The sequence below is a fragment of the Scyliorhinus canicula genome, chromosome 2, assembly GCF_902713615.1.
Source record: "Scyliorhinus canicula chromosome 2, sScyCan1.1, whole genome shotgun sequence".
Classification (NCBI taxonomy): Eukaryota; Metazoa; Chordata; class Chondrichthyes; order Carcharhiniformes; family Scyliorhinidae; genus Scyliorhinus; species Scyliorhinus canicula.
In genome coordinates this window covers 201,629,935-201,646,792 of record NC_052147.1, presented here as the reverse complement: position 1 = coordinate 201,646,792, position 16,858 = coordinate 201,629,935, and the positions used below count along the sequence as shown (strand labels likewise).

At 44.4% G+C, this 16,858-nt stretch overlaps 1 protein-coding gene across 7 annotated transcripts in view; it reads right to left on the bottom strand.

Moving 5' to 3' along the window:
- The window catches only part of chn1 (chimerin 1), a 337,127-nt gene that overhangs the window by 63,789 nt on the left and 256,480 nt on the right, over positions 1 to 16,858 (bottom strand). For all 7 annotated transcript variants that reach the window (XM_038789361.1, XM_038789364.1, XM_038789365.1 and 4 more), the window contains 2 exons: positions 13,910 to 13,987; positions 8,727 to 8,811 (listed from right to left, as the gene is read on the bottom strand). In XM_038789361.1, the coding sequence (XP_038645289.1) occupies positions 8,727 to 8,811; positions 13,910 to 13,987 (163 nt within the window). The remainder of the gene's footprint in view (positions 1 to 8,726; positions 8,812 to 13,909; positions 13,988 to 16,858) is intronic.

Sequence of the window (16,858 nt, the reverse complement as noted above, 5' to 3'; positions counted from 1 at the left end):
GTGAAGATGTTGGTCTCCTTGGCTGGGTCGAAAAAAGTCAGGAAGGGTGCTGTCGCCAGAGAAACACAGAGCGCTCTTCATTCCTGTTCATGTTTCCGTGACCACTGGAGGACCACATCCTTCTTAATGGATTCCGTGAGCTGTGACATCCTGGAGGCAAGGTTGGGAATGAACTTTCCTGCTAAGTTGATCAAGCCCAGAATTTGCAGTACACCCTTTTTATCCTTGGCCTTAGCATCTTAATAATGACCTTGATTTTCTCATCATCCGGTTGCACCCACTTCGATGATATCCTATCCCCATGTAATGTGATGGTATCCACGCCGACTTGGCATTTCGCCTGATTGAGTTTGAAGCCATTTTTACTGGCCCATTGGAGCACGTGAAAGAGCCGTTCCTCCCGCATGGAACCCCAGATTATGATGTCATCAACATACACACGGTCACCCAGCTGCCCTTCCACTATGAAAAAAATGAAAATCGCTTATTGTCACGAGTAGGCTTCAATGAAGTTACTGTGAAAAGCCCCTAGTCGCCACATTCCGGCGCCTGTTCGGGGAGGCTGGTACGGGAATTGAACCGTGCTGCTGGCCTGCCTTGGTCTGCTTTCAAAGCCAGCGATTTAGCCCAGTGTGCTAAACCAGCCCCAGCACTGTGTGTTCCATGGTCCAATGAAATATTTCCGTTGCAGAGATGATCCCGAAGGGCATCCGCTGAAAGCAGTACTGGTCAAAGGGCATATTGAAAGTGCACTGCCTTGTGCTTGCCTCATCAAGGTTGAGTTGCCAGAAGCCCTGCGACACATCCAGCTTGCTGAAGCATGTTGCTCCAGCCATTTTGCATGCAATTTCCTTCCTTTTTGGGAAGAGGTAGTGCCCCCTTTTTGATGCTTGCGTTAGGGTCCTTGAGATCCATGTAAATTCTCAGGTCCCCGTTCCGTTTCTTAATGCATACCATTGAGTTTACCCAGTCAGTAGGCTCTTCTATCCGTCTAAAGACATCCAGGGTTGTCATCCGCTGCAGCTCAGCCTGGGGTTTCTCCCTTGGCGGGGCAGGAACCCATATGGGCACATGCACTACCGGCCTTGCATCCTCCATTAGTTGTATGCAGTAGGTGAAAGATATCAAATCCCTGAAATACCTCCGGATGTGAATTGGAGATAGTTTCCACCGAGATGTGTCGGGGGGGGGGGGGGGGGGGGGGGGGGGGGGGACACACGGTCAGACATGCAATCTGCGGTGTAAACCCTTTTGACGAACCCGAGCTCTTCACAGGCCTGCACCCCAATGAGTGATTCACGTTCCATCACCACCATTGAGAATCATATTTTGTGCATTACCTCTTTGACAGTGACATCCAGCTTGCATTCTCCCAAGGTTGGGATCCGATGACCATTGTAGTCCTTCAGAATCATTCCTGCCGGAGCAATGTGAGGTACGATCATTAGCCGCTGCACCACCGAGACTGGAATCAGTTTCGATCTCACTTCTGTGTCAAGCTTGCACTTGATGGCCGTTCCATTGAGCATTTCCAGGATTGTCCATCTGTCCTCGATGGTTCCCACATTTACCTCACTGTGACTACAGACTGTAAGTGTCACTTTTTTGTTTGGGCCGGCCGAATCGCTTGACTCATTCTTCATAACCATATCTACAGTGGCCCCGTAGTTGTCCCTTTTGTCATTATCTGGGCTCTTCTTCTCTGCCTGATCAACTGTGCATCGCCGAGCAAAATGACCCTTTTTGCCAGACTTGCGCCAATTTCTTTTGAAAGCAGGATATCGCCACCGCGAGTGTCTATTGCCACTGTAGTGATCTGTACATCTGTACATACATCTGCACATACACCAGGGACTACAGACAGATGTAACAGCCACAGCATCACTAGAGGGCAGCATCAGAGACGGGTCCAGCTCAAAGGAGGATCCGCCTCTTTCAGAAGCACAGGGCTAGTGAGCAGCAGCAGACAGAGACAGCTCAGCATAGGCAGTTTACTTTAGCTTCACTGGTCATACCTCTTGACTGTATTATATCGAGTTAAGCTCTGGAAACAGAACAAACCCATTGAATAAAGTATTTGTCTTAACTGGAAATCCACAAGCTTTATTCAGACTTAGAGAATAACAGCCACAACTTCGCACAAAATGATGGATGGGGCTGTTGCCCAAAAAGGCCACCCCCATTGAGACCAGGTCTCTTCTGATGTTCAAAATGGCCGCCCCATCGACATAAAATTCCATCTGATGTCTTGCATTGCTGTGTTCAAAATGTCCATCCCCCTTCACGATCACGATTCTTTCAACATTGCGTTGTGGTGTTGAAATGGCCTCCTGCGCCGGGACTACATTTTATATTCGGCTGCATACCAGTGCGTTCAAAATGGCCGCCCGTATCGAGACCACGTTTCTTACTGAACTGCGTCTCAGCATTTATGGTGCCAGCATCACTTCCCGGATTGGCACCAACACTTACTGTGCTGAAAGCCCCGATCCACTGTGCAGTGAGCTCACTTGCCTGGGAGATTTTAATGGTGGCATCCAGCATGAGGTTGACTTCCCTTCACAACCGTTCTCATAGCGTACTATCTGAGATTCCATAAATTATTTGGTCCGGGATCATTGGGGATTGCAACTGTCCAAAGTTGCATGACGGGGCCTTTAATTGCAGATCCGTTGCAAAGTTGTCGAAGAATTCCTTTCTTTTTTGGTGCAGGAATGGAATACATTTTGTTCAAATGTTTACATTTTCTTAGAACAGTGGCAATCAAAACGTTGAATCACCGCTTTGTAGCTCTGCTCTTCGTTCTCAAAGCCAAATGAATTGTACAGTTCAAGCGCTTGAGAACCTACTGTCATCAGCAGCAACACAACAAGCCTTTCATCAGGCAGCGCCCGTAGTCCATGGACTAAAATAGTTCAAACTGCTGTTTAAAACCGTACCAGTTTGAGTCCAGTTTGCCCGAAACTTGAAGCCAGTGGGGTACCTTCAAACCATCCATCTCGCACTTCACAATTTTGCGTTGCGTGGAGTCGCAAATCCATAGATGTTGGTAGAGCGGTTGTTTGTCTAGTTTCTTCTATTCCGCCGTGTGGTTCGTCATTTTGTGGTTTCCACTAGTTCTTCAGCACGCCTGGTACCATGTTGTGTTCTATGAGTCCCCTGATTATGAAGGCACACATAGAACATGAAGATGTGGTTGTAATAAGTATTTATTCTTGACACTCAGGAAGGTAACCATGTAATTCTATGTACAAACAATTATGTCTACAATACTGTGAGGCTAAAGAGAGATGTGACCATCTTGTTGTCAGTCTTGCTATCAAGTGCCCTGTCCCATCTGTCCCCCGGTGTGTATAAGATATATATGTCTTTGTCTGTATAGGTGTCTGGTTCCACCTACTGGTGGGAGGTCATAACTGTTACTACATGTATTGATCAGTGGCTATGTACACTGGTGCTGTTAGGACCACGCTTGTCATCCCCCCCCCCCCCCCCCCGCTAACTAGGTCGAGCTGCACTTGCTCAGCCAACCCCAGCCTGCTCGCAACTATGGCGCCGAGGAGACCAGCCCCAAGATTCAGGTGCGCTGACTTGGGGAGGTTGCTAGACGCTGTGGAGATCAGGAGGGATGTCCTGTTCCCCCGGTGGTTCAGGAGGGTTAGCCATAGGGCAGTCAGTGTTGCCAGAGACAAGGTGGCGACGGCCATGAGCTTGTACAGTGTGACCAGGAGGACTGATCTCCAGTGCAGGAAAAAGGTCAATGACCTACACCGGGCAGCAAGAGAGTAGTCACCAACGACCCCCCCCCCCTCGCCAATCCCCCACTCTCCGAGTGACTACCTCCCTCCCCCTTCAACCCCCCAAACCCTTCCTCCACCCCTACCCCCTTCAACTCCCCAACCCCTCCTTCACCCCGCTTCCCACCACTGTGAACCACATGTGTGACTAACGATGCCCTCTCTGTGTCTCCTCAGGCAAAACCCTCCCACAATCGCCGTGAAAGGGCCCAGACTGTCGATGGTGTGCCCAACGTCAGGATCCTCACCATCTTTCGAAGAGCATTCCTGAAGGTGACCGGTGTGCCCGAGGATAGAGCAGTCACCAATGTGGAGGCTGGCGGACACCACAGAGGTGAAGAACCACCAGGCCTCACCCGAAGGACCAGTCAAACGCGAGTTGTTAGTGCCTTATTGACTGACTCTTTCCTCCCACTGACCACATGTCCATTCTCCCGCAGGTCCTCCAGCTGACGGCGCCAGCTAATCCCGGGCAGCATCCACTCCAGCTTCTCTGGAGACCACCTTGGAGGAGAGCTCCAAGGATGTCACCATAATAGTCAGGGCACAGCTGTCGACCTCACTCTCCACCAGCGCAGATGCACACACCTCAGTGGGAAATGTTAGTGGTCAGGCTTCTGGGGCACAATCTGGTGAGCACCACACTGCTGCTGATGTACATCAGGTGGAGGCAGGAACCCCCAGGTGAGACAGCTGTCGTAGATCTGCTGGGTCCCAATCTGATGCTGAGCCTGTGGAAGAAATCATCAAGGAGCTGATGGAGATAATCGGATGTGGCCGGCAGATTCAGGGGGAGGTGTCAGCGACATTTCAGCATATCCATTACAGGCTGATCTGGGGGACATGTCCCGCTTCAGGTGGAATGGCCAAGGCGCTGCGGAGCTTGTCCCAGTCACAGGTGGGCATTGCCAAGATGCTGCAGTCACTGAAGAGCATAGCTGATGGTGTCGACATGATGGTGTGGACCATTGGGAACCTCCAGGACTGGCAGAGTCAGATGATTCAGGGGCAGCCAGGGCTCGAACCAGCTGCCCCTCCGTCCCGAGGTGAACCCCAGGGCCCTATGGCACTAAGCGGGAGGAGGGCGCACTGAGCGCCAACCTGCACCGTCGCATGGAGTGGGACGTTCCACCCCTCTGATGAGGCCGCATCTCACAGTCAGCACATGAGACATGGCAGCATGGCTGTGTATGTGCTGCCAACAAGTACGCTGGGGCCCTCCTGCCTCAAAGCCCCCAGATGATGCTCGCCAGGGGCATCGAAGGCCATGGGACAAGGTAAGCAGCTAACTGCCCCCACCTCAAATGTGCATTCTCGGGACATACCTGGACAAAGTGGTAGAGGTAGGAGGGCAAAGCACATTGAGGATCACTGAGGATTACAAACATAGCAGATAAATGCTCATTTAACTACTTCAATACACTTTTACAGCGGTGGCACGTTAGCATAATGGTTAGCACTGTTGCTTTACAGCGTCAGGGACCCGGGTTAGATATCCGGCTCGGGTCACTGTCTGTGCATGTTCTCCCTGTGTCTGCGTGGATTTCCTCTGGGTGCTCCGGTTTCCTCCCACAAGTCCCAAAAAGATGAGCTTGTTAGGTGAAATGGACATTTGGAATTCTCTCTCAGTGTACCTGAACAGGCACTGGAGTGTTGCGACAAGGCAATTCTCACAGCAACTTCATTGCAGTGTTAATGTAAGCCTACTTGTGACGCTAATAGAGATTATTATTACTTGGCACAGGAACAAAACTAAGCCACACAAATATATGACAAAGGCATAGAAATCATCCAGTTAATCCATCCAACCAGATATGCTGCCACTACACAACGCTGCAATCTACAAAAGAATTTTTGGATAAATAATTGGAAAATAAAAATTTAGAGGGTGTAGGGGAAGAGAGCAGAATCTCAGTAAATAGTTCTTTAAGAGCTGGTACAGGAGTGAGGCATTAAATGGCCTGCTTTGGTTTGCTAAATTGGCCGGCTCGTGATGAGGGAGCGACACCAATAGCATGGATTCAATTCCCGTATCGGCCGACTGAAGTTGTTCATGAATCCCGCCTTCTCAACCTTGGTCCTCGCCCTCATCACTGCCAGTCAGCTCTTAAAGGTGAGGAGAGCCTATGGTGCTCTGCGTCTGTGGTGACATTAATTTAAAAACATATAGAACATAGAACAGTACAGCACAGAACAGGCCCTTCGGCCCTCGATGTTGTGCCGAGCAATGATCACCCTACGTAACCCGTATACCCGTAACCCAACAATCCCCCCATTAACCTTACACTACGGGCAATTTAGCATGGCCAATCCACCTAACCCGCACATCTTTGGACTGTGGGAGGAAACCGGAGCACCCGGAGGAAACCCACGCACACACAGGGAGGACGTGCAGACTCCACACAGACAGTGACCCAGCCGGGAATCGAACCTGGGACCCTGGAGCTGTGAAGCATTGATGCTAACCACCATGCTACCGTGAGGCCCCATAACATGACATGAATCGAAAATGACTGTTACATTTAGGTTTTAAATTTGATATTGCAAATTTGAAATAATGAACATTCTGATTGAAAATTTAAAAGTCAAGTAAAGCTTACAACCAGAGGTCCAGGGACTATTTCTTGGCGTGTCAGCACTGTCAATCTAATAATTATCAAAACTAAATTTATGTCATGTTACAGCAGCCGAGTGGCAGTAGTTAGCACTGCTGCCTCACAGTGCCAAAATAACTGAAGCAGCTTTATTTTTCTGTTAATTTTCAGAATACAAAGATTATATCTAATACTGCATGCATTACCACATTCCTGTCTCTTCAGGATAAGTAATCATAGCCCCGATATTCACTAGGGCAGTAGGAGGAGTTATGGACAGGAAACCCAGAAGACTAGGTTTCCTGGCCTGAACGCCATGAAGTTGGTTTTAAATAGATTTACTGCCTGTAGGCTGTAGTGATCTCTATATGTGCATGTACACAAAGGGTTAATGTGTAATCAGTAGCACCACATGATCACTGGAGGGCCGGAACAACAGGGGTATAAAAGGCAACCACACTGGGTCTCTGGCTCTCTCGGGGGTGCACTGTGACCAGTGCAATAGCAGAATAGTTCAGATGGCTAGTGGAGTTACGCATAGTTACTGTAGTTAGATCTTGTTAACCTTATCACTAGTGTCAAAGTTAAAGTAAAGAACTCATGCAATTATTGTTATAGTTACTAAATAAACCTTTTGTTACTACTGGATGAGTTCGAGTCTTCTTTTTAAAAATAAATTTAGAGTACCCAATTATTTTTTCCAATTAAGGGGCAATTTAGCGTGGCCAATCCACCTATCCTGCATATCTTTTGGGTTGTGGGGGTGAAACCCACGCAAACCCGGGAGAATGTGCAAACTCCTCACGGACAGTGACCCAGAGCCGGGATTCGAACCCGGGTCCTCAGCGCGTTAGGCAGCAATGCTAACCACTGTGCCACCGTGCTGCCCCGAGACTTCTTCATCGAGATTCAGAAGACCTCTTCATTAGCCAAGGATTGAGTAGCACGTTACCTACCACACAGGTAACAAAACAGAGGCCAACCTGATTACAGCACAAAGTTGCAGCCTTTCAGCAGGGTTAAAGGTTTTTGGAGCTATAGATCATAAGAGTTGGGGTGGGGACGGTTTGGAGAGGGTTTGAGACAGTTGGGATGATAAGTGTAGTTTGCAGAGGATTGGAGAGAGATCGGGGAAGCAGAGATATATGATGTGGGGATAGTCGGCGATCAGAGATCACTGGTCACAGTGTTGGGTGTCAGGAGGGGGAGATGATGCAGTTAAGGGGTGATTACAGGCAAGCTTATTGGGCCTGAATAACAGCCCTCCCCCACCCCCAGCCTCCTCACCCCATACCTACCCCCCACCCCCTCCCCAGGTGTGCAAAAAAAATCCTGAGTCTCTTTTGTTCTCTGTGATTATCTTGATTTAAACCGTTTGTGATAAATTGGTTAGCTAACAGGAAGTAGCTTTTCCCTGTTTACTTTATCAGAATCATTCATACTTTTGAACAACTCGATCTGATCTTTTCTTAACTTTCATGTTCTAATGAAATGAATTGTTTCAATACAGCAGTTAAACCACTACACTTAAAGAAGTTGTATATTTGTACCTTGGAATCTTCCAAACAGGTAAGCTTAAACAGATAGCACTACATGTTATTTTGCTATGTAAATGGAAGTCCTAACAGGCATATTAAGTACCACACATATAAAAATCCTGGGAGCAAAGTTAAATCAGAGTCGATGGTTTGTGTATATGTAATTGCTGATTATGTTTTAATACATTCATTTTTTGAGATATTTAAACAAAGAATAATTATTCCAAATGTGGACTTTCACAGTACAATTATTGGTCCTGTAATGGTTTTAAACAAAAGTTGCTGTGGCATGTTGCAATGTCCCTCCAAAAACTTCATTCATGTTGTGTAGTCACTTGAACTGTGTAAAATGTCATACAAAATAAATGGCTATCTTCTGCATGTCACATTTTAGATTATACTGTTATGGAGCACTAAAGGAGTCACCAACTACATTATTAAGTACACATGGCTAGTCACCCATGGATACATTACAAATGTAACATTTGAACATCATGTTTCTACCTTATATAAAAGGTAGATTTATATAATAGGTTTCTACCTATTTTGAAAGAAATTTTGATTATTATGAATATGTTAGTATTTCAGAAAAAAAGTACACCTTTTTAGGAAATTGGTTCGAGATTCGATAATTAACTGCTATATTTTCAATCATGATCAAATTACATTGCAAATATATCGGGGGTGAAAAGTATGTGATGATTTAAAAACAAACCACTGAAAAAAGACCACATGCAATTATGTTTTTTAAACAATGGAAAAAATGTGAAGAGATATATTTGGAACAGCGAAAGTACCTGCACATTTCACGCCCTGAGCAATCAGGCCCCACATAAAATTGGCACAGTACTCACACCAGTGAGGCCCTCGGAATGTATGAACCTGCAATGTATTTGTGCAATATTAGGGAAATAAGGTCATGTAGCAGAACGAGAGCTTTAATGAACATTTTAACACCAAGAATTATTCAAGTGAATTGTTTGATTAAATGAATAATCATAACAAAACTAAAGAGAAAAATATCTTAAAATAATGGTTATAGTTAGTAAATGAGCCAACACTGAACATGTAGAGTGTGAAAATGGTTATGTAAGATCCTGCTGCTTGCAAAACACATTTTTCTTCCAAGTTCGGTCGATTTTAAGTTCGCAATTAAAAAAATTAAGAGGTAAATGCAAAATGCATGGCCAGTGTGCGCATCTTCATTCGGATTTTGGATTCATTTCGCAGGATGTAGGCGCCTCTGGCTAGGCCAGCATTGTTGTCCATTCCTAATTGCTTGAGAAGCTTTGAGTTGCCATCTTGAACGACTGCAGCCCATATGGTTTAGGTGCTGTTAGGGTGTTCCAGGATTTTGACTCAGTGATAGTGAAGGAACAGAAATACAGTTCCAAATCACGATAATGTGTGGTTGGAGGGGAACTTGCAGGTGGTAGTATTCTCATCTATCAGCAGCCCTTGTCCTGCAAATAGTAGAGGTCACGGGTTTGGAAGATGATATTGAAAGAACCTTGGTGAGTTGCTGCAGTGCATTTTGCACTGGTGGTGGGGGAATTAGATTTAGATTTATTGTCACGTGTACCAAGGTATAATAAAAAGTATTGTTCTGCGTACAGTCCAGGTAGATCGTTCCATACATGAAAAACATAGGACATATGATATATACACAATGTAAATACATAGACATAGGCCGAAGCGTACAGAGTGTAGTGCTACTCAGTAGAGAAGATGTGTGGAGAGATCAGTCCATAAGAGGATCATTCACGAGTCTGGTAACAGCAGGGAAGAAGTTATTTTTGAATCTGTTACTGCGCGTTCTCAGATTTTTGTATCTCCTGCCCGAAGGAAGAGGTTGGAAGTGAGAATAACCTGGCTGGGAGGCGTCTTTGATTATGCTGCTCATTTTCCCAAGGTGGTGTAGACAGAGTCAATGGATGGGAGGTGGTTCATGCGATGGAGAGTCAATGGAAGTAATGTTTCATGTGGTGGATGGGCTGCCAATCAAGCAGGCTGCTTTGTTTTTTTTTTATTCGTTCAAATAATGTGAGGATCACTGGCCAGATAAGCCTTTATTGCCCATCCATAATTGCTCTCGAGAAGTTGGTGGTGAGCTGCCTTCTTGAACTGTTGCAGTCCATGTGTTGAAGGGTCACCACAGTGCTGTCTAAAGGCTGTTCCAAGATTCTGACCCAGCGACAGTGAAAGAATTGCGATATAGGGTGATATTCTCCAGACTCCCCCCAGTGTGTTTTTTGGTGGCTCGCCGTTGGCCAGTGACAAGATCTTCTGGTCCTGCTGCTATCAATGGGATTTCCCATTGAATCCACCCTACGCTGCCGGGAGATCCTCACTGGGGTGGGCCTTTGGTGGGACCAGACAATCCTGCTGGCGTGAACAGGTCAGGATGGTGTGTGACTTGGAGGGGAACTTGTTGGTGGTGGTCCTTCCCTTGTCCTTCTGTGCGTCGGTGGTGAAGGGAGTGAATGTTGAAGGTGGATGATGGGGTGCCAATCAAGTGGCTGTTTTGTCCTGGATCATGTCAAGCTCCTTAAGTGTTGGAACTGCACTCATCCAGGTAGGTGGACAGTATTCCACCACACTCCTGACCTGTGCCTTGGACAGGCTTTGGGAAATAAGGTGGTGAGGTACTCTGCAGAATTCCCAGGCTCTTGCCTCCTCTGGTAGCCACAGTATTTATATGGCTGGTCCAGTTCAGTTTCTGGTCAATTGTAATCCGCAGGATTTTGATAGTGGGGGCTTCAGCGATGGCAATGCCACGGAGTATCAAGGGGAGATGTTCAGATTCTCTCTTCGAACATAGAACATACAGTGCAGGAGGCTATTCGGCCCATCGGTTCTGCACCGACCACTTAAATCCTCACTTCCACCCTATCCCCGTAACCCAATCACCCCATCTAACCTTTTTGGACACTAAGGGCAATTTAGCATGGCCAATTCATCTAACCTGCTTATCTTTGGACTGTGGGAGGAAACCGGAGCACCCGAAGGAAACCCACGCAGACACGGTACAGACTCCCGCAGACTCTGCACAGACAGTGACCCAGCGGGGAATCAAACCTGGGATCCTGGTGCTGTGAAGCCACAGTGCTAGCCACTTGTGCTACCGTGCTGCCCATCTCTTGTTGAAGATAGTCATTGCCTGGCACTTGTGTTGACCTAATGTTTCCTGTCACTTATCAGCCGAAGTGTGAATATTGTCCAGGTCTTTCTGCATATGGAATTGGACTTCTTCAATGTCTGAGAAATAGTAAATGATGCTGAACATTGCAATTGTCTGTGGTCATCCCCACATCTGACCTTATGACAGAGGGTGGTCATTATGAAGCAGTTGAAGATGGTTGAGCCAAGGAACATCTGAAGCAATGTTCGAGGAATGAGTTGATTGACCTCCAACTACTACAACCATCTTCCTTTGTGTTAGGCATTACTCCAACCAGTGGAAAGATTTTGATTGACTTCAGTTTTGCTTGGGTTCCTTGATGCCACACTTGGGGCATGATTCAACTAATTGTGAACAAAGTCCCATAGTGAGGTGTTTACTTGCATGTTTCTGTCACTCGCAGGGAAACACATTGCTATACATCGAAACTCGCATTGTATAAGGGGCCTCAGCGGGGAATGCATGGCGAAGGCAACACGTAGCCCTGTTTTGTAGACTGGGGAGCTCTGCTCACGGGATCGCCCCAAGCATAGCGAGAGATCGGGACACCATTTTAAATGGTGTCCCGAACTCTGGAGCTCCCGAGGTGACCCCGAACCCCCCCCCCCAGCCCGAACGTAATATGGGAGTGTCCCCACCACCCACTCCCCCAACACACACGCAGGGCACCCCAGGCCTATCGTGCGTGCGCAAAAATGCCAGCTTGTCTCTTTGGTAGTGCCAACCTGGCAATGCCCTGTCATCTGGCAGTGCCACTTGGGCACCTTGATAGTGCCAGGCTGGCACCGCCAGGCGATCGGGCCGAGGTTGCTCTGCGCAGGTGTTGGGAGATTTGGGGGGGGGGGGCAGGACGGGGACCCTCCCATAGTGTGTTGGGGTTTGGGGGTAGTTGGGGGCCTCAGAGATTGGGACGCCATTTTTAAGTGCGACCGTAGCCGTGCGTTCCCCGCTGAGCCCCCTTATTTAATGCTGTGAGTGCTGAGAAACACGCAGCTAAACACATTCACTATGGGACTTTGTTCCCACTTAGTTGAATCATGCCCTGAGTCATTCTTTGGGAGAATTCCATCCAATATATCTTATATAATGTATTAAATGGAGAGCTGTGTCTGTAGGTGGCTAATTAAGTGGAGGTGAGTTACTATGGCAACTATCTGTAATGCTACTGCAGTAATATTAACATTTTTATATACCCAAGACCAGAATGGGATATTTTAATTAAACCATTTTCCAGTTTAAATAAAAGCATAAATTAGAACAATCATTTTTATATCAGTCATGCAGTTAGTAAAGCATCTGGAATATACTAACACAAATCAATCTGTACTTCATATGTATGACTGTAGTTTATTTTTCTGAAACTTTTAATATGGAGTACATGAGCAAAAAAGAAATATGACAATTTTCAATTTTTGTACAAAACTTTCCTTTCTGGTAATGTATACGAGTAGATTATTAGGAATAAACTGCTCAACTATTTTCATCATTTACTATGTACATTATGAAAAAAGTGTCATGAATAATATTAAAGATGTACCAACATTAATTTTGTGGCACATTTCTATCAAATAAAGCAGCATTCACTGATCTCTGTGGGAAAAGTGCTATGACAACCAAATTGTAATTGGATAGCATTAACTCTTTCACGTACAAATGAAGTTTAGCAAGTTAACTGAATTAGCTGATGAAGATTATTGTTAAACATTAGAAAACAAATTATGACAGAGGCTCTTAAGTGGAAACAAACTGACAATACATTTTTGTTCATCAAATCAGAAAACCTGAATACAGAATTTGTGAATATTGGAAACAAAAGTAGTTCCATTCTCCAACAAAATCACTAGAGCTGAAAAGCAGTTTTCTGGAAAATGCAACAAGGACTTAATGAATCCTGTAAATATTTTCTAACTGAATGCATAAATACTCAGAAATAGTCTTAAAAGAGCAATAATTAAGGCACAACATACTGCACTGCCATACTAAAAGTACAATTTAGCAGTAACCATAAGCCAGTATATAGAGAAAAACAGAATTATAATACAATTATTTCACGAGTTAATTCACGTCTATTCCATTAGTAAATGAAAACACGTATATTTATTAGGAAGGTTTTCTACTTATAAGGTGGTAGGAAGGTTGCTAAAAGGAGAATACTGGAAATAGGATATTTTATTAGCTAGAGTAATTTCATTTTCAAGCTGGCTCTGCATTTTTCAATGCAATCGCTTCATTAGTAAAGAAAGGTTTCACTAGAAATAATGATGTAGACCAGATGTTAGTACCAGTGTAGACAGCCCAAACTTGAGGCAGGTTATCTGCAATGAATATCAAAACTGTCTAATGTTTGTCCAGGTGAGAAATTTACCTGCGATTTTAAGTGAGCATTGAATACCATATAAAATTATTTACACAAAGCTATTGCACCCTCCCAAAGTACTGACAGAATGCAGGATTTACTGTCACTAATATTGTGTTGTCCTTTACATCTGAATGGGAGAAAGCTGCTTAGTTTGAACAAATTTCTCCAGACAACATACATGCAATAATGATACAAAATGTAATTGCTACATGACAATGTAAATAAAGTTTGAGTGAAGCAGTTCAGTTCAATAATTGTTCAGTTGCAATGCTGGAAAAAATTCCAACTAAAATTCATGACAATAATCTGAGTTTACTTTCATAATAAACAATTCTATCGTACAATGGCTATTATTATTAATCAAATATAACTCGACATATAAAATATACATATTTGAAAATGTGTACATCTGTTCATTGTTAACTGTATTAATTCCTTACCTTAAAATTATGTACTTTTTCATATTTCGGAATCCGTTCATTTTCCTTCAGAGTAGCTCTTCGAACAAGTGAAGTCAACTGGGAATAAGCAAACAGTTTTAGTGGTTGCCAGAGAGTTGAGGATTTTTTTTGGGGTGCCATTCTCACCAAAACATCCTGCTGCTGGTTCTCTCTCTTAGGTTCACGAATTAGGAATTTATAAGGTTTACGACCTGACCAATATTCCTTAGAGGGCATTTTGCTCGTACTTTGCAATTTTTATGGCCAACCTGAACTAATAACTTCCTTGGTTTAAAATCTGCAAAATGATTTTCTTTGACGAATCAGGTTGCAGGCTAATCAAATTTAAACAATTCGAACTATAACAATGAAGAGACCTAGACTATCTTCTGTTGAAAGGGAACTCTGTGATGTGATACATTTTTAAAAACGCAATTTAAAGTAGTCAAGTTTACATCATCTTGATTTACAACAGATCTTGTTAATTTTCTTTTAAAATACAAGGTAAATTTAAAAATATACAAGTATATTATTTCAAGTATTATCCTTTCAACAATAAAATATTCAAGTCAGTCCATCCACGTAGCAACTCATTTGCAAACTGTACTTAAAAGCCGAGTGGTCAGCTTTAGTCTGCATTTAAGGCCATTTTCCCTGCACTTTTCAGATGGTCTCCTGAATTAAAGATGCTCCAAGTCGTGCCTTCAACCAGTTTGCGGAGACCAAGCTCCTGACAACCTTAATCTCGTGGGGTGGGGGAGGGGTGGGGGCTGGGTTTCAGAAGGCACAGTGGATTAGTCAGGTCATATTAAGAAATCAGCCAGCCAATAGCAAATCCCTGGCACTGATCCATTGTTCCTAAGGACTGTGTGCTTTCATCATGTTAGATTAAAAAACAACCATCAGTAGGAAAATAATGAGCAATGAATGAGTCATGCATCATCCAAAATGCAACACCATGTTAACTATATTTAAAATGAATCTTATAACCAATTTTGTACATATCTTCCTCTTATTCACCCTTAAAAATATTTAAAATATTTTATAAGATTGTTTATCTAAATGGCAAACACCATTTTATTTACAAGTATAAATGTATCAGTTTTAGTATTCTAAATTGCTTTTTGCAAACAGAAATGAAATAAACCACGATTTAGTCTCTTTTCTCATATTCATGAATATATTCAAATTAGAAGTGTATTACACATTTCAAACTGGAATATACGAGGGGCTTTTCTCTAGAAACAGGATTAGTTATTAGAGAAATGTTTCATTTTGATAACCAAATCAAATGAGATTAAGATATTCCATTTCTCTTTATCTTTAGAAAGCAGTTGGTGTGTGTGACACTTCATTTATCATAAACTTATATTTTTTGTAATATACATTTTGGTGAGGTATTAAGATATTAATTACTACAATTGTAGATATGGTAAATCAATAGCATCAAATTACATCAAAATATAAAATAAACTATTTTCAATTGGGAGTTGAATTATCTTGAAAGTCTTCTTTGTTGCTTTGGTTGTTTGCATTGATACTTGCTTTAGAGATTTAAATAATTTTAGCTCTACATTAAAAAGGAAATGGCTTTTCAAATTCTGAAGGCTATCGCGTAGAAACAATATTATACCCAGAAATCAAGCATGCAGGGGCCAGGACTTGCATTGCATGTGTCTCTTCAAGTGGGCATAGGACCAAGCTAAAATTGTGCTGGGACCTCATTAGCATGGTTGAGGCTTTCAGTCAGTGTTATCTGCACTGCTTACTGGCTGCGTGTCTATTTGGTGGGTAGGGATAGTGGGTGAGGAGTATTGAAATCAGGTGTTCCTGACATGGCTTAAAGGCAGCCAGCACCTCTTAAAGAAATTATGCATTATCTGGCAGTAGATAGGTGCTTGAAAAGTGTATTCTGTCTGTCTGATGCTCAAAGAAGGCAACTAAGTTCTCCAATGGGGCAGTGGAGGCTCTGGCCTAGGGGGTGGACAGGAGGAGAGAACCTGTTTCCATCGACGGACAGAAAGCCCTCCAGGCAATACCTTCACTGCAAGTAGGAATTGGATTGGTTTATTATCACGCGTACCGAGGTACAGTGAAAAGTATTGTTCTGCGAGCAGCTCAAACAGATCATTCCGTACATGAAAAGAGGTGGTTGCCAAGGTTATCCTCCTTTCATTCTCCTCCAGTCACTGCATCACAGTTCTCTCCATCTCCTTTTTTTAAATAAAGATTTTTATTCAACGCATTTTCATGTCAACAAACAAAAGCATAACAACCAAGCAACATTATAAACAACCAACACCCACTCCTGCCCTGCTCCCCTAATACCACCCCTTCTCCCATCCCTCCTTCCCCAGTTTAACCCACTTACCCCAACATTCCCCTCAAACCTCCTTAAATAAATCAATAAACGGCTTCCACCTCTGAGTGAACCCATCCTTCGACCCCCTCAAGATGAACGTGACCTTCTCCAGCCTCAGGAATTCCGCTAGCTCATTCACCCACATGTCCGCTTTCGGCGGCTCCGCGTCCCACCGCCTGAGCAAGATCCCTCTCCCGGCTATCAGGGAGGCAATGGCTAAAACATCGGTCTCTCTCACCCCCTGAACTCCCGGATCTTTCGACACCCCAAATATCACCACCTCTGGACTCGGGACCATCCCACACCCAGCACATCTGGCAGCACATCTGCAAACCCCTGCCAGAACCCCTTCAACCTTGGACACACCTATAACTTGTCGACATGATTCGCGGGCCTCCCGACACATACCCATCCTTTATCCCCTCAAAGAACCTACTCATCCTTGCTGCTGTCTTACGCACCCTATGTATTACTTTAAACTGGATGAGGCCGAACCTCACACACGACGAGGATGCATTCACCCTCCAGAGCCTCAGCCTCCACTCTTCCTCCCAGCTCCCCCACTTACATTTCATATTCCCCAGCAG